At 40.7% G+C, this 25,108-nt stretch overlaps 1 protein-coding gene across 2 annotated transcripts; it reads left to right on the forward strand.

Moving 5' to 3' along the window:
* The first annotated feature begins 14,381 nt into the window (after positions 1 to 14,381).
* LOC134325588 (thrombospondin-1-like) lies at positions 14,382 to 23,391 on the forward strand. 2 transcript variants are annotated; one of them, XM_063007838.1, is made up of 23 exons: positions 14,382 to 14,587; positions 14,693 to 14,774; positions 15,132 to 15,688; positions 16,056 to 16,131; positions 16,241 to 16,315; positions 16,402 to 16,511; positions 16,750 to 16,875; positions 17,330 to 17,426; positions 17,509 to 17,682; positions 17,782 to 17,958; positions 18,092 to 18,265; positions 18,700 to 18,827; positions 18,919 to 19,071; positions 19,163 to 19,381; positions 19,468 to 19,575; positions 19,890 to 20,049; positions 20,140 to 20,258; positions 20,516 to 20,750; positions 20,840 to 21,067; positions 21,158 to 21,429; positions 21,528 to 21,625; positions 21,711 to 21,850; positions 21,973 to 23,391. In XM_063007838.1, the coding sequence occupies exons 2-23, from the start codon at positions 14,714 to 14,716 to the stop codon at positions 21,978 to 21,980; spliced, it is 3,495 nt and encodes a 1,164-aa protein (XP_062863908.1). In that variant the 5' UTR covers positions 14,382 to 14,587; positions 14,693 to 14,713; the 3' UTR covers positions 21,981 to 23,391. The 2 variants fall into 2 exon arrangements, with proteins under 2 accessions (XP_062863908.1, XP_062863909.1); XM_063007839.1 differs by having other exon boundaries at positions 14,696 to 14,774.
* Positions 23,392 to 25,108: the final 1,717 nt, after the last annotated feature.

The following is a 25,108-nucleotide window of genomic DNA, read 5'->3' on the forward strand; positions in this document are numbered from 1 at the left end:
AGAAATCTCTATCGCTTCATTATGTGGTATTTGAAGTAAGCTCATAGAGCAGCACTGTACCAGACATCTGTGCCAGCAAATCAAAAGGATTTATTCTCTTGGAGTGAAAAATAGCTAAAAAACTGTGGAAGAGAGAAAGAAACTGATGGAGATAATTAGGAATTAGGGTGCATGACTCTATTTAATCTTCTATGTTTTGGTGGGCTTGAATTGCTTAGTCAGTCAGCCAGTTTTTAAGCACAGATTTAGCATTCAGGTAGGTCTCATAAAGAAATTAAACTTTCAGCACCACACTCTCAGATTGTGTGTTTTGGTCAGCAGCATTCCTCTGGTGTAAATCTTTGAGGGATTGTCCAGGGCTAAAATGTTGAACTTTTGAACCATTTTAGCTATGAGAGACTAAAGATGTTATATACAAATTCTGCTCAGAAAGTGAGGCTCTGAAGACAAATCTAACTAGATAATGCTACATTAAAAAGCACAATTATACAGTATCAAATAATGTATATTTCTAAAGAGGTACACTGATCAGTCATAACATTAAAACTACCTCTTTGTTTCTACACTCACTGTCCATTTTATCAGCTCCACTTACCATATAGAAGCACTGTGTAGTTCTACAATTACTGACTGTAGTTCATCTATTTCTCTACATACCTTTTTAGCCTGCTTTCACCCTGTTCTTCAATGGCCAGGACTCCCACAGAGCAGGTATTATTTAGGTGCTGGATGATTCTCAGCACTGCAGTGACACTGACATGGTGGTGGTGTGTCAGTGTTAGACACAGCAGCACTGCTGGAGTTTTAAATACCGTGTCCACTCACTGTCCACTCTATTAGACACTCCCACCCAGTTGGTCCACCTTGTAGATGTAAAGTCAGAGATGATCGCTCAAATATTGCTGCTGTTTGAGTTGGTAATCTTCTAGACCTTCATCAGTGGTCACAGGACGCTGCCCACGGGGCGCTGTTGGCTGGATGTTTTTGGTTGGTGGACTATTCTCAGTCCAGCAGTGACAGTGAGGTATTTAAAAACTCCATCAGCATTGCTGTGTCTGATCCACTCATACCAGCACAACACACACTAACACACCACCACCATGCCAGTGTCACTGCAGTGCTAAGAATGATCCACCACCCAAATAATACCTGCTCTGTGGTGGTCCTGACCATTGCAGAATAGACTGAAAGAAGACTAACAAAGCATGCATAGAAACAGATTGAGTACAGTCAGTAATTGTAGAACTACAAAGTGTTTCTATATGATAAGTGGTTAAAATGATGAAATGGACAGTGTGTGTAGAAGCCAATCAGTGAAAACGTGAAATCATTGTAAATATTTTCTAGATCTAAAAAATGATTCAAGATATATAACACATCACAGATTATTTTACCAAATGTTCCAACTTTTCTGGAACTGTGGTTTGAACAATGTGTCATATACTCAGAGGTAACATCTAGCAGACCAATTTGCCAGCAGTTTATTATCCTTCATTGTTTATGAGTTGAGTTTAGTAGTAATTAAGTATTATAGTCTTGAGTCATATTGCTTATAATACTGTATTTATGAGGGTTTTAAAAAAAAAAATAATAATGGCATAATATCTTTAAATATTCAATATAAATTATAATTTTATATTGGCACAGACCCAGCCAGTTGTGTCTGTTGGACACCTGGTTTGAAATAGATCGTAGCATTGGTGTGCCAGCGCATTAGACCATTTGGTGTGCTAGCACCTCCCAAACTTCTACAATGGCTTCTATTTTAAAGAAAATGAAGCATTTTAGTATCTTCACTTTAATATCACATTTACAATAGGTTTTATTTTATAATAGGCAAACATTTTAAAATATTCCAATACCATATTTTTGTGTTGGTAATAATACCCTTCAGATAACAGGCAGGCTAATTAACATTGCCTACAGTTAAAAAAAATTGAGGATGTTGTGTACATTGTGTAGGTGCGTTTGACTTCTGCTCTGTGATGACTGATTTGACCTCCAAAAATATTAGACACCCAAGGGGGTTAATGTAATTTTTTTTAAAGAAGGATCATGTTTTGTGTTTAGGAATGATATGTGTTACTTTTTCCTGCAGAATAATTTATGTAAAAATACATTTTCTAATCGAGAACTGCATCAGTTTGGGTTCTTAGTGGTGCCATCGGCCAGCCGGGCATCTACACAGACATGGAGACATGATTGTATTTTTATTTTTTGCTTATAGCTTGGTTGACTAGAGATTGTCAAATTTCCTCTTTATCCTCTTGTTTATATTTTACATCTTTGGTCTCTATGACTACACAGAGAATCATTCATCCAAAAGATGGGCTGCAGTACCTTTTAAGGTAAAGACAACTATTAAATTCCACCAATGGGCTGGTTTCAAATCCTTAAGGTGTAATCTATCAATATAAATTAATAAGTTGATGCTGAGTAAATTCTGGGAAAAATAGTCTTTGTAAAGACATGAAAACTTCTAGCTCTGTCTATCTCTGGATCCTTCCCAAACAGGCAAAGTAAAAGGCTAACACATGCTAACTGACTCATTATCTTTAACAAGGTATGTAGCTCCAGGGCAGGATGATGAATCTTTCACCTGGCAGACGAAAGATGCAGATCGTGTTTAGGCCAGTCCGAGGCATGAGGCACTAAGTGTGCTGAAATAATTCAACAGCGCTCTGATTCACGCAGAGCCTACCTCACCAGAAAGAGAGTAAGAGTTCAATTTCTGTTTACACCTGATCAGTCACGCTACAACTCAGTTTGATTTGAAGAGAGGTTCAGAGGTAACGCAATTTCACTGATTGAATGAACCTTTAAATGCTGGATTAAAAGCTGAAATAGCATCAATCCATTGAATGGCATCACTCACTCTCACATTTACTTGCTTACTTGCTCATTCACTCCTGGGGGCAATTAAAAGTAGCCAATCCTTTTTTCTTTGTTTTTGTTAGGTGAAACTGAAAATCAAAAGGATACTTGTCAAACGTGGGAAGGCATGGGAAGTACATACTGTAAAGAACTTCTCACAGATAGTACTCCTTTATCAATGTTATCTTGATTGATGTTGCTATGAGCCACCCACTCATAGCAAACACTGCCTGGTCTGATGAATCCAACTTTCTCCAAGAGGTATCGTCAGAATTTGACGTAAATAGCATTATCCCTTACAAAGTCTGCCTTTTGTCAACAGTTTAGACTAGTGGTGGCGTAATAGCGCGTGAAATGTTTTATTGGCACACATTGGGCCCCCTGATACTAATTATGTTCACTTGTATATGGCAGTCTGGGTTTTTTTTGCTGACCATGTACAATCTACCCCTCGTTTTGAATGCAGACAGTATAAACCTGAGATATTTCATGTTTTATCTGCTTATTAATAAACATCCATTCCTGCATTTCAGGCCTTCAACACATTCCAAAAAAGACGTTTTGGCACCGAGGAGACCAAGTGATTTAGTGTTTCAGCTTTTATTTTGTCTCATTCTTCCTGTAAACACATCTGAAGATGTGCAACAGTACAGGGGGTTGTCGTTGTGACATTTCAAAATTCTCCACACATTCTCTATTGGGGACAGGTCAGGACTGCAGGCAGGCCAGTCCAGTACCCGTACCCTCTTCTTCCTCAGCCATGCCTTTGTAATGTGTGCAGCATGTGGTTTTGCATCGTCTTGTTGAAAAAAGCATGGACATCCCTGGAAAAGATGACGTCTTGAAGGCAGCATATGTTGCTTTAAGATCTCGATGTACTTTTCTGCATTAATGCTGCCATCACAGCCCCAAGGGCACTGACACACCCCATACCATGACACACCCTGGCTTTTGGACTTGTTCCTGATAACAGTCTGGATGGTCCTTTTTGTCTGTGGTCCGGAGCACACGGTGTCCATTTTTTCCAAAAAAGACCTGGAATGCTGATTCATCTGACCACAATACACATTTCCACTGTGTGATGGTCCATCCTAGATGCCTCTGAGCCCAGAGAAGTCGACGCCACTTTTGGACATGGTTAACATAAGGCTTCTTTTTTTGCACAGTAAAGTTTTAAGTGGCATTTGTGCATATAACTCTGTATTGTAGTGCCTGACAAAGCACTACATGACCTTCATGACCTTGTTACCTGCTCGCTCTCCCTTTTAGTTATGCTGTAATAATTAGGGCTGCCGGAGTCTAAAACTCTCTGTAAAACTGATATTTTTCTCAACTCGCATTTGACATTTTTAACTACAGTTTCTGTTGTTTTACCCTGAGGTCCTTCTGATGGAAATCTGTTTACCTGCCCGAGGTTAAGGAATGAAGTTCGAGACTGCCGTGCCAACAATGCTGCTCCTGCCGGATGTGACGGGGCCTGGCGTGTTAGCACCAAGAATGCCAAGAACTCACTACAGACTTTATTACAGACTGGACTGAATAATAACTCTATTATTATTTATTTATGTATTATTGCTAGTTATAACTTTTAGTTTAATTTAATTCTGTGTTTGTATGATTTGTGTAAATACTATTTATTTAAAGTATCCTCCAGACCACCCAAGATGGATGGGCCCTACTGAGTCTGGTTCCTCTCAAGGTTTCTTCCTGTAATTCTTTGCCACAGTCGCCCTCGGCTGGCTCAACAGGGGTTTTTGTATCTGTTGGTCCTGGATTTTGTAAAGTTGCTTTGAGACAATGTCTATTGTAAAAAGCGCTATATAAATAAAGTTGACTTGACTTGACTTGACAAAGGTTTGCCAAAGTAATCCCTCACCCATGTGGTTATATCAGCTGTTGTTGAGTGGTGGTTCTTGATGCAGTGCCGTCTGAGGGATTGAAGATCACAGGCATTACGCTTAAGCTTGCGCCCTTGGCCTTTACACACTGAAATTCCTCCCGATTCCTTAAATTGTTTAATGATATTATGCACTGTAGAGGGAGAAATATGCAAATCCCTTCCAATCTTTCTTTGATCACCAGTGTATTCAATCATTTATTGTTTTACCACCGCTTTATCCTGGTCAGGGTCGCAGTGGGTCTGATTCATTAGGCAAAAGGCAGGAAACACCACGAACAGGTCGTCAGTTCATTATAGTACAGTCACACACCCACACTCAGGGCAATTTTAGCAGATTAATTTGGCCTGACTGCATGTCTTTGGACTTGTGGGAGGAAACCGGAGCACCGAAAAAAAAAAAAAACACATTGACATAGGGAGAACATGCAACCTCACAGAAAAGACCATGGATTACCTGGCTGGGGAATCTAATCCAGGCCCTTCTTGCTGTGAAGTGACAGCAGTACCCAATGCACCACCATTCCTCCTAACTGTTTATTGCAGGACATCATACTCACTCCATCACTCTCTCACTTATTTACTCACTCATCTGTGGCAATATAGAGTAGCTAATTTACCCACTAGCATTTTTGAAAGGCTGGAAGAATAACATTTAAGTAACTGGAATGAAGCCAATGAACAAGTGAAGAACATACCAAATTTCATGCAGATAATACCAGGGCTGAAACGGAAATTGGGTCTCTAGTGCTGTTCTGAATCAACATAAACTGTTGCTAGTGCTTAGATGAAGTGTTATTTGATATGGATGAATGTTTGCTTTATTTGGCCAGATCTATTATATATTGTCAGTTTGATTGTTTTCCAGATGTTGCCAGGGATAGCAGTTTCATGCCTCTACAAAGACTGCCTTCCTGTGAAATTACCGAAAGGCATAAAGTTTTACACAACCGCTTCTCTGTAATCTGTTTGTTTTAAGTTGTTTTAAGTAACCACTGAAAGCACCTGGGACTGATCTTCATCCAAATGGTAAAAAGCTTATAATCTTATACAAGTACATTTCACCTAAATGAATTACAAAGCTAAATGTACTCAAATATACACTGTTTAATAATAGTCCATGCTTTTAATAAGTATTTAGATATCTCTCATCAAAAATCTGTTCATGCAAATTGTGTTATTGTTAAACTCTCTCCCGTCGAGGACTCCACTAGACCCCTGAAGGTGTGCTATGGTATCTGGCACCAAGATGTCAGCAGCAGATCCTTTAACTCCTGTATGTTGTGAGGTGGGGCCTCCATGGATCGGACTTGTTTGTCTAGCACATCCCACAGATGCTCGATTGGATTGAGATCTGGGGAATTTGGAGGCCAAATCAACACCTCAAACTCGTTGTTGTGCTCCTCAAACCATTCCTGAAGCATTTTTGCTTTGTGGCAGGGCGCATTATCCTACTGAAAGAGGCCACAGCCATGAGGGAATACCATTTCCATAAAAGGGTGAACATGGTCTGCAACAATGCTTAGGTAGGTGGTATGTGTTAAAGTAACATCCACAGGAATGTCTGGACCCAAGGTTTCCCAGCAGAACATTTCCCAAAGCATCACGGCTTGCCTTCTTCCCATAGTGCATCCTGGTGCCATGTGTTCCCCAGGTAAGCGACGCACACACACCCGGCCATCCATGCGATGTAAAAGAAAACGTGATTCATCAGACCGGGCAGCCGTTGCTCCGTGGTCCAGTTTCGATGCTCACGTGCCCATTGTTGGCGCTTTCGGCGGTGAACAGGGGTCAGCATGGGCATCCTGACTGGTCTGCAGCTATGCAGCCGCATATGCAACAAACTGCGATGCACTGTTCTATTCTGACTCTGCCTTCAGTTGCTGTCTGTTTTAAATTCTCCCTATGTTCTTGTGGGTTTTCTCTGGATACTCAGATTTCCTACTTTTTCCAAAAATTGTCTCTCTAGGTGGCTTGGCGACTTTGAATATTCCTTAAAATAACTGTATAAAGCTCTGCAGTGGACTGATGCCCTGTCCATGATGTATTCCTCACTTGTCCTTACTATTCCTCAAATGTATAGCACTTGCTGCAGTTACTGATAATTAATCAGTAAATTAATTCATATAATTTAACTTCATACAACTGAATAAATATTCCATCAGCTACTTTACTTTGTCAATCACTTATGAGTACAGATAGAGAGTGATATTTTCAAAATAATCAGCATAATCTGTTTAAAGCAGCTTATAAATCAAATACTATTCATTTTACATAATCATTATGTCAAAAAAGCTTTAGAGGGGTCTGGAGTTCGACAGTTGTTTGAAACAGCCCAGATTTTAAACCAGGGACTCAAAACAAATGTTACCAGAAACCAATAAACAGTAAACTGAGAATCAAATCTTAAAGATATAAAGATATCCCAAAATAACAAAGCAAATAATTCTCAAATATGAATGTAGTAACTGGACTTAAGTCATTAGGATAGAAGGTGGGCAATGGGAGCTGCTCCTATCGTTATGTGGCAAATGCCGTCCCCTTCCATGCTTTCCTTATCTGCTTACACTGTGATGTCATGGGCATGTATCTACATATCTGCATTTACGTTCACAAACTGAATTCCAGAGCCAGTGATGGCACAGAAGCGTGTTACAGTGTCAGGGTGTTTTATAATTAATGTTTATTTAGTTCTGGAGATTTGCATTTTAATAGATTTACACTGTCATTGGCCTCACAGCTAAATCACAAGCAACAACTTGCTGCACCCTAGTTAACAATCTACACTTTTAATCAACGAACACATTCTTAAAGCACTTTCTGATTAAATAAAAATAAAATTCATGTTTTTGTGGTTGTTTTGTGGTTGCTTACTGTTCCAGCAGGACTGGGCTCATTGTGCACAAAAGTTCAAGTCCATGAAGGCAGGGTTTGATCCAGGATTTCTTGTCCATCTGCACCTTATTGTACAGCTGCTACTGGTTAGCTGCAATAGAGTAAAGGCAGTTATGAAGCCAAGTGGGAAATTTCATAATGATACCTATATTAATTGTTTTACATCCACATATGTATATTCAGTAAAAGTTTAGGTAAATATGGTGGCACTGGTAGTGCTAGTAGGCCAGCTGCTCAACATCATACACAATACGTAGATACACATACATACACGCATACATACATAAGTACATTTACATACATACATACACACACATACATTTACATACATACGTACATACACACAAATATACACACCTATACATACACACATATACATTGAAACATACATATACAGTGTATCACAAAAGTGAGTACACCCCTCACATTTCTGCAAATATTTTATTATATCTTTTCATGGGACAACACTATAGACATGAAACGTGGATATAACTTAGAGTAGTCAGTGTACAGCTTGTATAGCAGTGTAGATTTACTGTCTTCTGAAAATAACTCAACACACAGCCATTAATGTCTAAATGGCTGGCAACATAAGTGAGTACACCCCACAGTGAACATGTCCAAATTGTGCCAAAAGTGTCAATATTTTGTGTGACCACCATTATTATCCAGCACTGCCTTAACCCTTCTGGGCATGGAATTCACCAGAGCTGCACAGGTTGCTACTGGAATCCTCTTCCACTCCTCCATGATGACATCACGGAGCTGGTGGATGTTAGACACCTTGAACTCCTCCACCTTCCACTTGAGGATGCGCCACAGGTGCTCAATTGGGTTTAGTCCATCACCTTTACCTTCAGCTTCCTCAGCAAGGCAGTTGTCATCTTGGAGGTTGTGTTTGGGGTCGTTATCCTGTTGGAAAACTGTCATGAGGCCCAGTTTTCGAAGGGAGGGGATCATGCTCTGTTTCAGAATGTCACAGTACATGTTGGAATTCATGTTTCCCTCAATGAACCGCAGCTCCCCAGTGCCAGCAACACTCATGCAGCCCAAGACCATGATGCTACCACCACCATGCTTGACTGTAGGCAAGATACAGTTGTCTTGGTACTTCTCACCAGGGCGCCGCAACACATGCTGGACACCATCTGAGCCAAACAAGTTTATCTTGGTCTCGTCAGACCACAGGGCATTCCAGTAATCCATGTTCTTGGACTGCTTGTCTTCAGCAAACTGTTTGCGGGCTTTCTTGTGCGTCAGCTTCCTTCTGGGATGACGACCATGCAGACCGAGTTGATGCAGTGTGCGGCGTATGGTCTGAGCACTGACAGGCTGACCTCCCACGTCTTCAACCTCTGCAGCAATGCTGGCAGCACTCATGTGTCTATTTTTTAAAGCCAACCTCTGGATATGACGCCGAACACGTGGACTCAACTTCTTTGGTCGACCCTGGCGAAGTCTGTTCCGAGTGGAACCTGTCCTGGAAAACCGCTGTATGACCTTGGCCACCATGCTGTAGCTCAGTTTCAGGGTGTTAGCAATCTTCTTATAGCCCAGGCCATCTTTGTGGATAGCAACAATTCTATTTCTCACATCCTCAGAGAGTTCTTTGCCATGAGGTGCCATGTTGAATATCCAGTGGCCAGTATGAGAGAATTGTACCCAAAACACCAAATTTAACAGCCCTGCTCCCCATTTACACCTGGGACCTTGACACATGACACCAGGGAGGGACGACGACACATTTGGGCACAATTTGGACATGTTCACTGTGGGGTGTACTCACTTATGTTGCCAGCTATTTAGACATTAATGGCTGTGTGTTGAGTTATTTTCAGAAGACAGTAAATCTACACTGCTATACAAGCTGTACACTGACTACTCTAAGTTATATCCAAGTTTCATGTCTATAGTGTTGTCCCATGAAAAGATATAATGAAATATTTGCAGAAATGTGAGGGGTGTACTCACTTTTGTGATACACTGTACATGCACACAGATACATACAAACATACACACACAGACATACATAAATACATTTACATACACACATACATAGATACACATACATACATACATACATACATACATACAAACATACACATACAAACATACACATACATACATACATACATACACACATACATACATACATACATACACACATACATACTGTACATACCCACACCTCCCTGTGTGTATTAATCTGATGGTTATGACTGGCAAATCAATACACAGAGTGTGCAACTATTTTTATTGACCAGCACAAAGAGGTTACAAAATTGAAGTACCTTTCATGCATACCATAACAGTTACTACTTATTAAACACTATGTACTGGAAAGCTTTGCCTTAGTTGCTGGTTTCCAGTACCTTTATTAGCTGCTAATTAGCTGCTAAGATATCTGGAACAATAACCTGGCAGTAGATTCAGACCTAGGGCAGTTCCAGATAGCCTTAGGGAAAGACAGCTGATGAATAAACTTGAATGTTTAAAATTATTTATAAACTTTGGTATACAAAATAGGACAAAAGTATGTATGTGGATAGCCCTTGTAGTTAGTGAATTTACGTGTAGCACTTCTGTTTTGGGTCTCAGAGACCCCAGCTAGAATACAAAATGCAGGCCATACATTTTCATATGATCTTATCTGTTGTTAGAGGTACAGCTGTCTCTCTGACATACACACACACACCATCTACATCATTAAGAAATAAATTAAATGTTCTGACATGTAGATTGATCTAGCTTGTTAAATTAAGCTAATAAACCATAAATCATTTTTTTTCATAACCTATTTACCATCCTTACAAAGTGTGCCAATATTCTGAACATATCTGTTTCTAGGAAACTGTTTGGAATGCAGATTTAGACATTTTATAAAGGGTTAGAGAACGGCTTCTAGTGGAAGAGCTTGGGATAGCAACGTTTACATGAGCTACTCTAGTAATATACCTGTAAAAGAAACATTTGAAGACAGCACACACTCATTTTAATATGTCATTAAAACTCCATCAGCCAAATAATATTTGGTCAGTGGTTATATGTCGAATTTCCTAAGATTAACTCTAAGGTAGTGATATTCTAACTTATGTATTAGGTAAGATGAGAAGTTGGTAAAATCTACCAATAGGCTTTTTTGTTAATATCGTTTCACCACATACATTTAATTACATATTATTCTATAATTCAAGCTGTGAATTCAGGTTTTGTTTCTTTTCACTTCACAGAAATACAAAACGATGGACTGGAGCCCTGTCCTGACTGTACACTTCTGCTGAACCCAGTGTTTTCCAGCAGCATCGGAGACATTGTGCCCCAAATTAGGATTTACTGGATATTAATAAATAAATGAATCAATCAGTGAATCATTTAATGGTATAAAGCAAACTATAATTTTAAACAATGAAAATGTTTATTATTATTTTAATTATGATTTAACCTGAGTAAAAGTCTTACAATTCAAATGTTTCATTAATGGTTCTATAAAAAAATAACGTATTTTAGCAAAACTGGATTAAACAGATATTTCAGTACAAGCACAATACAGAAATTATCATTATTTATTAGGATTTTAACGTCACATTTACACACTTTAGTTACATTCGTGACAGAAACGGTAGTTACTCGTTACACAAGATTCATCAGTTCACAAATTTCATATCGAACACAGTCACAGACAATTTTGTATCTTTTGTGGGACAGTGGTAGCCTAGTCGGTAGAGCTTTGGGCTATCAACCGGAAGATTGGTGGTTCAAATCTAGGCTCTGCTATGCAGCCACTGTTGGGTCCTTGAGCAAGGCCCTTAACCCTCTCTGCTCCAGGGGTGCCGTAGATGGCTGACCATCTACCATGGATTTCATTGTACTGTACACCTGTATATGTACAGTGTATCACAAAAGTGAGTACACCCCTTACATTTCTGCAAATATTTCATTATATCTTTTCATGGGACAACACTATAGACATGAAACTTGGATATAACTTAGAGTAGTCAGTGTACAGCTTGTATAGCAGTGTAGATTTACTGTCTTCTGAAAATAACTCAACACACAGCCATTAATGTCTAAATAGCTGGCAACATAAGTGAGTACACCCCACAGTGAACATGTCCAAATTTGCCCAAAGTGTCAATATTTTGTGTGACCACCATTATTATCCAGCACTGCCTTAACCCTCCTGGGCATGGAATTCACCAGAGCTGCACAGGTTGCTACTGGAATCCTCTTCCACTCCTCCATGATGACATCACGGAGCTGGTGGATGTTAGACACCTTGAACTCCTCCACCTTCCACTTGAGGATGCGCCACAGGTGCTCAATTGGGTTTAGTCCATCACCTTTACCTTCAGCTTCCTCAGCAAGGCAGTTGTCATCTTGGAGGTTGTGTTTGGGGTCGTTATCCTGTTGGAAAACTGCCATGAGGCCCAGTTTTCGAAGGGAGGGGATCATGCTCTGTTTCAGAATGTCACAGTACATGTTGGAATTCATGTTTCCCTCAATGAACCGCAGCTCCCCAGTGCCAGCAACACTCATGCAGCCCAAGACCATGATGCTACCACCACCATGCTTGACTGTAGGCAAGATACAGTTGTCTTGGTACTTCTCACCAGGGCGCCGCCACACATGCTGGACACCATCTGAGCCAAACAAGTTTATCTTGGTCTCGTCAGACCACAGGGCATTCCAGTAATCCATGTTCTTGGACTGCTTGTCTTCAGCAAACTGTTTGCGTGCTTTCTTGTGCGTCAGCTTCCTTCTGGGATGACGACCATGCAGACCGAGTTGATGCAGTGTGCGGCGTATGGTCTGAGCACTGACAGGCTGACCTCCCACGTCTTCAACCTCTGCAGCAATGCTGGCAGCACTCATGTGTCTATTTTTTAAAGCCAACCTCTGGATATGACGCCGAACACGTGGACTCAACTTCTTTGGTCGACCCTGGCGAAGTCTGTTCCGAGTGGAACCTGTCCTGGAAAACCGCTGTATGACCTTGGCCACCATGCTGTAGCTCAGTTTCAGGGTGTTAGCAATCTTCTTATAGCCCAGGCCATCTTTGTGGAGAGCAACAATTCTATTTCTCACATCCTCAGAGAGTTCTTTGCCATGAGGTGCCATGTTGAATATCCAGTGGCCAGTATGAGAGAATTGTACCCAAAACACCATATTTAACAGCCCTGCTCCCCATTTACACCTGGGACCTTGACACATGACACCAGGGAGGGACAACGACACATTTGGGCACAATTTGGACATGTTCACTGTGGGGTGTACTCACTTATGTTGCCAGCTATTTAGACATTAATGGCTGTGTGTTGAGTTATTTTCAGAAGACAGTAAATCTACACTGCTATACAAGCTGTACACTGACTACTCTAAGTTATATCCAAGTTTCATGTCTATAGTGTTGTCCCATGAAAAGATATAATGAAATATTTGCAGAAATGTGAGGGGTGTACTCACTTTTGTGATACACTGTATATATGACAAATAAATATCTATGGGCAGCACGGGGGCTTAATGGGTAGCACTGTCGCCTCACAGCAAGAAGGTCCTGGGTTCGATCCCCAGGTGGGGAGGTCCGGGTCCTTTCTGTGTGGAGTTTGCATGTTCTCCCCGTGTCTGCGTGGGTTTCCTCCGGGTGCTCGGGTTTCCTCCCGCAGTCCAAAAACATGCCACCAGGCTAATTAGAAACACTGAATTGTCCTATAGATACTAGCCGCTAGATGCACAAACCAGTGCATTGTAGTGCCGTTCCCAAGCCCGGATGAATAGGGAGGGTTGTGTCAGGAAGGGCATCCGGCGTAAAAACTGTGCCAAATCCCGCCGGCGACCCCTAACGAGAAGAAGCCGGAAATGCCGACCTCGTAATCGAAAAACGGGACAAAGGCTGAGGAACAAGAAAGGATATCTATCTATCTATCTATCTATCTATCTATCTATCTATCTATCTATCTATCTATCTATCTATCTATCTATCTCCAATTTACCTCACTTGCATGTCTTTGGAATGTGGGAGGAAACCCACACAGACACAGGGAGAACATGCAAACTCCACACAGAAAGGACCCAGACCGCCCCACCTGGGGATCGAACCCAGGACCTTCTTGCTGTGAGAAGGTCACTATGCCACCCTAATACAGAAACAGACACAATTAGGTTAGAATAGAAATTGAACTCAGGAAAGATATGCATGTTACTGGAGAAAGAAAATAGAAGATAAAAGTAATTCATACATTTGTGGTCTAATTGAAATCTGTTTTCAGTGATGAATTGAACTGAGCTGACACACTGTGCACAGCAACCGTTTGACAGTTAGTAATTGTATACCAAAAGTGCGCTCAACAAACACAGTTAAGCCTAGATCCAGATCCAGATCCAGATCATGCCCGAACAAGAAAGCTTCGCCCGTAAAAAAATCTCACCCATAAAAAGTGCGAGTGACATTTTCTTCTATAGAAATGTGGTTCTTTTCACCGGAAGTGTGGGTTTGGCGAAAGCGCGTCTTTAACATAGTTTTGCGCTGATGGAAACTTTGCGCCTGCGTGCATGCTTTTTCTGGGATCTTACTCGCGCCGTGACGTAAGCGCTGCCTCCCGCCTCCTTTTTTCCCCTCGCGGGCTGCTGATTGGCTGAGCCGGTATCTGAGGAATGTGCAGGAATAAGTTAAATAGCGCCTGCAGATGAATGTCTGCACTGAACAGGAGCAGGAGAGTAAAGAACGGGTGAATAGAGGTGGTGTTTAGATAACGCATGATATGCACTTTATATGTGTATGTAGATTTAAATAAACGTGCTGGAATATAGACTTTCGGATTTTAAGATTCAGAAACGAGGAACTTTATTGAACAAGTTTTTTCCTCATATATAAGGATCAGTTTTCTTTTTATTTTATCTTATTATAATTTTTTTTTAATTCAGGTGAGTTTTTTTTCTCCTTTTTTTAAATATCGTGACAGTTAGTGTAAAAATATTAAATTACTGCTGTAAATAGTGTTTTTATATACATGGTTTACTCTGTTGCAGCAGTGCTGAGGTTTGAGCATCATGTTGGGGGTTTTGTGTTTACTCCTGATGCTGTGGAGTTCAGAAAGTAGGCAAATCACAGGTAAGAAGCTAAATAATGCCGTATATATAAAATCATGAATAAATGTATTGTATATGCTACATCCTTTAAATATTCTGTTCATTAACAGTATTCCATACAGCTTTACAGTCTACTTTTTTTTATTTATACGCTATTAATTACACCAGTCAGTAATACGAATAAAATACCACTGTATCTGTCTCGTTAGGCTTTTTCTGAAGCAAATAGTTAATTATAGTTAACTAAAATAAACAGAAACTTGAAAAAAAAACATACATTTAATTATTTGTAATAATGCAATGTACGGATCTCAGTGCGCATGTCTCAAAAGCTCGCACCTCTTAATGAACTAGCTCTAATTGATGGCTCTAATTTCAGAAAGCCGAGATGACAGCGTGTACGACCTCTTCGAGCTCTCCCAAGTGAATAAAAAACACCACGGAGTGAGTCTGGTCAAGGGACCCGACCCCAACAGCCCCGCTTACAAAATCCTTCACCCCAACCTGATCCCCGCCATCCCTGAGCCCTCCTTCAGGGACCTCATCTACTCCATCCAAGAGGAAAAAGGCTTTATTTTCATGGCCAACATCAAGCAAGCCAAGAGGACCAGGGGTAGCCTGTTCATTGTGGAAAGAAAGGATGGCACAGGTCCCTTCTTTGAGATCATCTCCAATGGAGATGCCAATACGGTAGACCTGATTTACACCATGCCAAACGGGCAGCACATGATCTCGATCGAGGATGCGAGGCTGGCCAGTGGGAGCTGGATGAACATCACTCTGTTTGTGCAGGAGGACCGCGCACAGCTCTACGTAGGTTGCGAGGAGATAAACACCAGTGAACTAGATGCACCTATCCATCACATTTTGACACAAGATGTTTCCGATGTCGCAACCATGAGGATTGGGAAAGGAGCCGTGAACAACAGATTTATGGTAGGTTACGCTTAAATTTGCACTATACTTACTCAAAGCATCTAATAATGTTTGATTGTTCAGCATCAGTCATTTTTTTAATAGTCATATCTAGAAAAAATATAAATTTTGCTCTCTGCTAACATGTACAGCTTAAGTGTGGTTAAGGTTTTTGGTTGGTTTTGGTGTGTGTATAGATCTGTGAGAGAGCAGAAATGCAGACTGCCTTGGGGTCCACAAGGACCGAGTTGGGAAGCACTAATGGAAATACTGATTTAACCACTGCCTTTCTGACAATGCTCCTAAGCAGCTTATTCTAAAAGAATTTCACCTACAGGGAGCTGTCCGTTATTTTCAACAATTTAACATGTGCTGGTTATTTCTACAGGGAGTGCTCCAGAATGTGCGCTTTGTCTTCAAAACCACTTTGGACACCATCCTTCGTAACATGGGGTGTGATAGCTGTAAGTAATTACAATAATCATGAAATGGCACATATCTGTGGAATAAGGAGGTTTTTATTAATGCCAGATGGAGCTGTGCCAACATCTTTTTTTTTTTTTTTTTGCACAGCTTCCTACATAACAGACGTTGTGACTGGTTCCAGTCCTGCAATTCGGACAGATTACACTGGCCACAAGACCAAAGGTGAGACTCTCATTCTTATTTGCTGCACCCTGATCTTTTTACTGGGTGGTAAAAAATACATTCACACTTGTGTCATTATGATTTAGACCTTCAGGATGTCTGTGGCTTCTCTTGTGAGGACTTGGCCAGCATGTTTAAGGAGCTCAAGGGGCTTGGTGTGGTGGTGAAGAAGCTGTCGAATGAGATCCACCAAGTGGTAAGTATCAAAAACAGCTGTTTTCAGCATCAGTCGTCTCTGTCACAATGACTTATCGCCCATCCCACAGTGTGGTTACAAGTTTCAATAAACCTTACTTTTAAGTGCCAGACTTTAGTCATTATTCATTTGGTCATTTTTGTAATTCATATTTACTGCAATACTTAATATGTCAGGCTTTCCTTTTATCAATACAGCGACGTTTAAATGCCCACATCTTGTGCTTATAACCTTACAGACAGCACAAAGCAATGAATTAAAGGAATACTTCAAAATCTCCACTGGGGTGTGTAAGCACAATGGTGTTATTTACAAAGACAAAGACGAGTGGACAGTGGACAGCTGCACCCATTGCACCTGCCAGGTAAGCCTATAGTCTAAGCAATAAATAACCCAATAAATCACCTTTAATATGGTCATACTTCAAAAGCAGTGTTGGCTTAATGATGCCTGTTGATTACACTTCTCCTTTAAACCAATTGCACTGCCAGAATATAATGATGAACAAAACAGCATGGGGTCAGGATGAGGTGTAAATGATAAGCAATGGTTGTGTAAACTCTAAAGAAGTCATTCGCTGACCACAGGGCACTTGGCCAGGATTTTGTCTGGGGTTAGAAAAGACTGAAAGCCAACAGGACACCACAGGGAGTCCAATATTCACCTATGCTCCTTACTCCAGTTTACTTACACACTGATCCCATTGGGGTAATTTAGCAGGCTTCAATAAAATGCCAAAGGTCTTTTAAGTAGTGAACATGCCCATTAGTAAATCTCAGTCTTTAAAATTGCACTAAACATAGGCTTTGTTTCCTTAGAACTCTGCCATTATTTGCCGTGAAATGTCCTGCCCACTCATGCCGTGTGCCAATGCCACTGTACCTGATGGTGAATGCTGCCCACGTTGTGGAACTCGTAAGTCAAGCTTCATTTCAGATCACACCTTCTTAACTAAACATCTGGTATCAGCCAAATGTAACAAAACATCTCTTTTCAGCGAATGACATGGCTGAGGATGGCTGGTCACCCTGGTCCGAGTGGACCCACTGCTCGGTGACTTGTGGCCGTGGCATTCAGCAGCGAGGGCGCTCCTGCGATCGTATCAACAGCAATTGTGAGGGCACCTCAGTGCAGACCAGGGACTGTTACCTGCAGGAATGTGACAAGCGCTGTGAGTCACATTTTGCTATACAATATACATAAATAAATATTTAACTCTTATATCATGCTCAATTCCTAAAAAATAATTAATTGTCATTTTGTTTAACAGTTAAGCAAGATGGAGGCTGGAGCCACTGGTCTCCCTGGTCCTCATGTTCAGTCACATGTGGCAAGGGTGTTATCACACGAATCCGGCTTTGCAACTCACCTACCCCACAAATGGGAGGCAAGGACTGCCAGGGAGAAGGAAGGCAGACAGAACCATGCCAGATGCCCTCATGCCCAAGTAAAAACTTTTGCATTGTATTTGTTTCTAAGACTATTAGATATAAAACACTATTTTAGTATTTATGCCAGTAAAGTATATCAGTTGCTGCTGGAGACTAATAATTATGTATCTTTGTGTATCTGTGACTTAGTCAATGGAGGATGGGGGCCATGGTCACCATGGGACTCTTGCACTGTCACTTGTGGTGGAGGACTGCAGAAAAGACACCGCCTTTGTAACAGTCCTGTGCCTAAACATAATGGAAAAGATTGCATTGGTGATTCCAGAAGCACCCGGTTATGCAACTCTCAAGACTGTCCCATTGGTAAGCAGGGAATTTTTATTTCCATTCCATTTATACTGCGTTTCCTCCCAGTTTTCTTTCCAAACTAGTTGTATCCAATTACCCAATTCATATTTCACCTCTACTGATGCAGACCTTCACATGTGGGCAGTGGTTAACTGCTTCTCACCTGTATTGCACATGGAGAGTCATGCACAGATTTACATTTTACCCCGTCTTATTGTGCTGCCGCCACTGATCAGCCAAGTAGAGGTTGTAACTGCAGCAGTTATGTGGAATCCCTAAAGCCTGCCTTCATCATACCAGCCAATCAATATCCATTAGCAGAACTAAAATTTGAACTTGCGAGTTCAAGATGTCAGCTCTGGTGGGCTAGCACCCACTACCAGCAGTTTAATATGTTAAATTATAAGGGTGTCCTGTAAACCTTACTAAACATATCATTTTTTTAACAGATGGCTGTCTCTCCAACCCTTGCTTTGGTGGTACCAAGTGCTCTAGCTTCCCTGATGGCTCCTGGAAATGTGGGGACTGTCCAGCTGGGTATACTGGAGATGGCATCCACTGTGAGGACATTGATGAGGTATGAACATTGCATACACAAACGGGTTTAATTAGGTATCAGAAATACCACAAATGTGTCTTAAGTTAAAATGTTTCTTTTTTCCCCACAGTGCAAATCTGTTCCTGAAGCCTGCTTTACACTCAATGGAGTCCATCGCTGTGAAAACACCAATCCAGGCTATAACTGCTTACCCTGTCCACCTCGCTACTCGGGAGCTCAGCCTTTCGGCAAAGGCATTGAGCAGGCTATGAGCAACAAACAGGTAAATGTAGTTCTGACAAATAGTACCATTGTTTTTTTAGGAAACACATACGTTCAAGCAGCAGGACTTAATTATATTCTGTCTTCTGTAGGTTTGTGAACCAATGAACCCATGCAGGGATGGTAGCCATGACTGTAACAGGAACGCCAACTGTATTTACTTGGGTGTATTTTCGGACATCATGTACCGTTGCGAGTGCAAACCTGGATATGCTGGTAATGGCCACATTTGTGGAGAAGACACTGACCTGGATGGCTGGCCCAACACTAACCTCCACTGTGTAGAGAATGCAACCTACCACTGCAAGCAGGTAGAACCCTGTCCTTCTGATTATATGTATAAAATCTACTGCATTAAGTTTTCAGCTCTTTAATCTAGACGTATAATTTTTTTCAGGACAACTGCCCTGACCTTCCTAACTCTGGGCAAGAGGACTACGACAAGGATGGAACTGGGGATGCTTGTGATTATGATGATGACAACGATGGTATCCCTGATGATAGGGTAAGATTAAAACAAGTGCTACCACTCCTATTTGTTTGAGATCACTGTTTATGCAGAGAGCAGTGTTACAAAGAATAGAGAAAAGAAATGAGCATGCCAGAATATAAATCGTGGTTTTACTATGGACATAAAAGTTTAATGTAGGGTAAAAGTTTAACAGAACAAATAAACAGTATCTTTCTTAGGGCGAAAACATGGTGTGATGTACGCTTTGATGTTCATAAGGATAGAATCTGCCCAGATTTGAAGCATTACTTTGGTATATTTATTCACTGTGTGCATGAATGATTTAATCATATCATTTTCCAAAACAGGACAACTGCCAGTTAGTGTTCAACCCGGGGCAGTACGACCAAGACCAGGATGAGGTTGGAGACAGCTGCGATAACTGCCCATATGACAGCAATCAAGACCAAGCAGACACAGACAAAAATGGAGAAGGCGATGCATGCGCAATTGACATTGATGGTGACGGTAAGAAGGAAAACATGGAAATGCATTCCAAATGGTTACACAGAAGACAATCTAAATGTGCCCAGGCTAATAAAATAATCTATTTCCCAGGTATTCTGAATGAAAAGGACAACTGCCCATATGTGTACAACGTTGACCAGAGAGACAACGACTATGATGGGGTCGGAGACCATTGTGACAACTGCCCATTGGAGAATAACCCTGATCAGGTAGGCCTCTCTCCATTCCTTAGCCAAATACTGTAGATTGTTTGACACGAGTCAATTAGCAAACCATAAAATATATACATGAAATACATATGGTTATTAATCGTTTGGTTGAATAGTATTGCTAGACAAAATGTTCTCATGAATGAAAACCTTAGGCATACATGAATGATGACCAAGAATGAGAATTCAGTCACTGCATTGCAAAACTAGCTATAACGGTTTCTACAACAGCTTCATTCATTACTCCACTCCTACAGATCGACTCTGATTCAGACAATGTGGGCGACAAGTGCGACAGCAACCAGGACATCGATGATGATGGTCATCAGAACACTCTGGACAATTGTCCATACATCCCTAATGCCAACCAGGCTGACCATGACAAGGACGGCAAGGGTGATGCATGTGACCATGACGATGACAATGATGGTGTCCCTGATGAAAAAGACAATTGCAGACTGGCTTTTAATCCAGACCAGTTGGATTCTGATGGTAAATATGATTCTATTAGCATCAAATTAATTATCTTACATGATTATTATTAAGTCAGTTTGACCTAAATTTGTCATTTTTTTAACCAGGTGATGGACGTGGTGACATTTGCAAAGATGACTTCGACCAAGACAATGTTCCTGATATACTAGATGTTTGCCCGGAGAACTTTGCAATTAGCGAGACCGACTTTCGTAGGTTCCAAATGGTTCCTCTGGACCCCACGGGAACCTCACAAATTGATCCCAACTGGGTGGTCCGCCATCAAGGAAAAGAGCTTCTACAGACAGTCAACTGTGATCCTGGCATTGCTGTCGGTAAGTATCATCCCAGCACAATATCACAATCAATCAAGAGTTCATGAGCATATAATTAGTGATTGACCATTGTCTTCTTTTGATTTTCAGGCTATGATGAGTTTAATGCTGTGGACTTCAGTGGAACCTTCTTCATCAACACCGACCGAGACGACGATTACGCCGGTTTTGTGTTTGGTTATCAATCAAGCTCCCGCTTCTACGTGGTAATGTGGAAACAGATCACACAGACCTACTGGTCCCAGACCCCTACAAAAGCTCAAGGTTACTCTGGATTATCCATCAAAGTGGTGAACTCTACCACAGGTCCAGGAGAGTACCTCAGGAATGCTTTGTGGCATACCGGAGACACCCCAGGACAGGTCAGCAAAAGATTCTAACCATGTTTAGTTTTGTTTAATTAGAAATCCAGGCCAGATAGTGTGTTATTAATGCTCATATTGTTATGGTTATTTTATAGGTACGCACTTTGTGGCATGATCCCAAGAAAATTGGCTGGAAGGACTTCACTGCCTACAGATGGCAACTGATTCACAGACCTAAAACTGGACTTATCAGGTTAGTGTTGCTGCATAAGGATTGCATTACGATCAAAGCAGAAAACCTGTTTGACTCAAACCCTTTCATTTTTGTTCAATTTTAGAGTCATCATGTATGAAGGCAAGAAAGTCATGGCAGATTCTGGACCTATTAACGACAAGACATATGCTGGTGGAAGACTTGGCCTCTTTGTCTTCTCTCAAGAGATGGTTTACTTTTCAGACCTCAAATACGAATGCAAAGGTAATTTTAGTTGTTTTCTAATATATCCAGTAATATTGCATATCAAACATGCTCATCTTTGAGATGCAACCACCTTATTGATGGACATACTAATCTTTGTCTTCTTTGGCCATTTTTTCCAGATGTATAACAGGATCACTGGGAGTTTCTTTGAAAAAGTGCCTACTATTTTTGTCATCAACCTAATTAAATGTGTATTATGGGACAAAGCCTTTGGAACTCTATGTTATTATTGGACCAAGATATCAAAAGAAAAAGCTAGAAGGTCATATAACCTTCCGGCTGACATCAGCTTAATAAGGAATCGTGTACCTGCAGAAAAAGCAGGTACAGCATCATCTCTACATGAAACAGAAAGAAACTGTTAACACTTTCTGAACAGGTCTCCTGCTTTGAGGATTAGAAAGGAAGGTATAATGAGGCAAAGACCTGCTGTGGACTATAAACAAGAGAGGAAGAATCCTCTCATGAAATGAAGAAAAGCAGTCTGAGCTCTAGGTGGGTCCAGGGTCCAGTGGAGGAACGGTATTAAGGGGACAGTGCACCCAGATATGGGCTGTTACTTTAATGAAATGAGTGATTTATGTGTGTATGTTTGTTAAAAGACCCCAGTTGATGGCTAAATGCCAACTGAAAAGCCACTTGCCTTTTTTCTAGAGGCATTAAATGAATTCTGATGTTCTCAGGGTTAAAATGACCTTTGTCATCAGTCTTTAGCAGCAGAGCAGTAGGTTCTAGATTCTTAAAAAAGCTGTTTATAGCCTATCAAAGTAAGGGGTTATTGTCTGTTACTATGTAACAGGTAAATAGATGTATGTTGTCATATTGTACTTATGTATATTTTTGAAACCCTTGAATTATTTTATTTTATCTCAGTGCAATTTACCACTTCAAATGATAAACCCATTACAAACTTACTGGATCTTTTAGGTAAAATTGCTTCATGTATGAACTAGTACTATTTACATGGTTTGTATCCAGATTCAATCAGATGTGGATGACTATGTGTGAATAGGTATGCTCTGTATTTTAAACACCAAAGAAGACCAATACACAAATATTACCTCATTGTTGTACAATTAAAACCAATCACAAAAGCATTTAATCTGCAGGAATATATGCAGTACAATCAGATCAAATTAAACTATAGCAATTTACATCCTAACACCCCTTCCCCCAAACAGGGCATACATGGATTCTTAAATTATGTTGTGCTTAATGAGTGAATGAAGCCTTTATAAATAATAAGTTATTGGTAATTTTGTATGTGATTTAAGAAGTTATTTCATGTGTATAGATATGTTCTATTTAAATAATTTATCAGGAGGTGTGACATGACATTGGAAGTGTTTGTCTGTATAAACTGTTTGCACAGTGACTTAAGGATGTTTTATTGTCTTTTTTGTTGGTTGACCCCCTCCCCTTTTTTTGTACAATGATGGTTACTTTGTATTTTAATATTTCAAGTTTTATCCATACAGTGATGTTTTTACTCATATATTTTGAATGAACAAATGAACAATAAACAGTTTAAAATAAAAGAGGTCTCTTGGATTTTTTTGCTCCAAATATTTAACCTATGCAACAAGCAAAATACACTATATTGCCAAAAGTATATAGACCCCTTTCCCGTTACAAAAACAAATTGTAGTGATAAAACTCTTATGAGAAGGCTGCTAACCAGAAAGATGTCTGCGGAAATTTGTGGCCATTCACTCAAAATAGCATTTGTATGGCTGGGCACTGATATTGGTCAGGAAAGCCTCAACTGAGTTCCAGTTTATTCCAAATCTGTTCAGTGAAGCTGAGGTCATGGAATTGTGCAGGCCACTAGCTTTTCTTTAACCCAGCTTTTCTTAATATCTTTATAAAGCTTTCTTAGGCACATAACATAAACCCACCTCCTTGTTTCTACACTCACTGTCCATTTTATCAGCTCCACCTACCATATTTGTAGTTCTACAATTACTGACTCTAGTCCATCTGTTTCTGTACATACCTTTTTAGCCTGCTTTCACCCTGTTCCTCCATGGTCAAGACCCCCACAGGACCACCACAGAGCAGGTATTATTTAGGTGGTGGATCATTCTCAGCACTGCAGCGACAATGACATGGTGGTGGTTTGTTAGTGTGTGTTGTGCCTCGTGACTTGACTTGGACTCTAGCCTAAAGACTTGTGACTTGACGGACTCTAGCCAAAAGACTCCTGACTTGACTCAGACTCTAGCCTAAAGCCTCGTGACTTGACTTGGACTCTAGCCTAAAGACTTGTGACTTGACTTGGACTCTAGTCTAAAGACTTGTGACTTGAATAAGACTCTAGCCTAAAGACTCGTGACTTGACTCGGACTCTAGTCTAAAGACTTGTGACTTGACTCGGACTCTAGTCTAAAGACTCGTGACTTGACTTGGACTCTAGCCTACAGACTCATGACTTGAACTCGGACTCTAGCCTAAAGACTTGTGACTTGACTCAGACTCTAGCCTAAAGACTCGTGACTTGACTCGGACTCTAGCCTAAAGACTCGTGACTTGACTCGGACTCTAGCCTAAAATCTTGTGACGACTCAGACTCTAGTCTAAAGACTCGTGACTTGACTCGGACTCTAGCCTAAAGACTCGTGACTTGACTCGGACTCTAGCCTAAAGACTCGTGACTTGACTCGGACTCGTATTTTGTGACTTGTGAACATCTCTGGACCACATCCTGGACAGTGGACCAATCAGTTGCAGAGCACCACACACACTCACTCACATCTGAGGGGAAATGATAAGTAGCCATTACATCATCCACATGTTTGAGAGATGAGAAATCATAGTACCTAGGAAAAACTTACACAGACAGAGGAAGAATGCAAAACTGGATCAAACCCATGCAGCTGTGCCACAACAACAACAACAATAATTATTATTATTATAAAACAGACCCACAGACTCACAGACTCACATACTGAGCTCCTATTTAAAAGACTGCTATCTCTTTGCATGGTTGGCTTCACAGATGGGTCAGCTTTTTTAATTGCCCCCTGTCTTGTGTCATTTGAAGCACACTAGCTCCTGAGTCGTAATGTTGTCAATTCTTGGTCTTCTTCATGCTCTGTATCCTTCCACAAGTCCTGTCGTAACACTGCCTTCAACGTCATCACATACCAAAGTAATGTAATTTGCTGAACGTATGGTGGTTCAGTAGCTCCTTATCTGTTCTGGCTATTTTGTAAACTTGATAAGTGGTCATCATCTTCCTTCATGAGATTTTAA

Source organism: Trichomycterus rosablanca, chromosome 13 (genome assembly GCF_030014385.1).
Source record: "Trichomycterus rosablanca isolate fTriRos1 chromosome 13, fTriRos1.hap1, whole genome shotgun sequence".
NCBI classification, from domain to species: domain Eukaryota; kingdom Metazoa; phylum Chordata; class Actinopteri; order Siluriformes; family Trichomycteridae; genus Trichomycterus; species Trichomycterus rosablanca.

What these genes read in the sequence shown, in the direction of transcription:
- LOC134325588 (XM_063007838.1), top strand. Translation starts at nt 14,714, where the DNA reads ATGTTGGGGGTTTTGTGTTTACTCCTGATGCTGTGGAGTTCAGAAAGT. An exon ending in ACTGTGAGGACATTGATGAG is followed by an intron (nt 18,828 to 18,918) that starts GTATGAACATTG and finishes TTTTCCCCACAG; the next exon opens with TGCAAATCTGTTCCTGAAGC. An exon ending in ATGGTATCCCTGATGATAGG is followed by an intron (nt 19,576 to 19,889) that starts GTAAGATTAAAA and finishes TTTCCAAAACAG; the next exon opens with GACAACTGCCAGTTAGTGTT.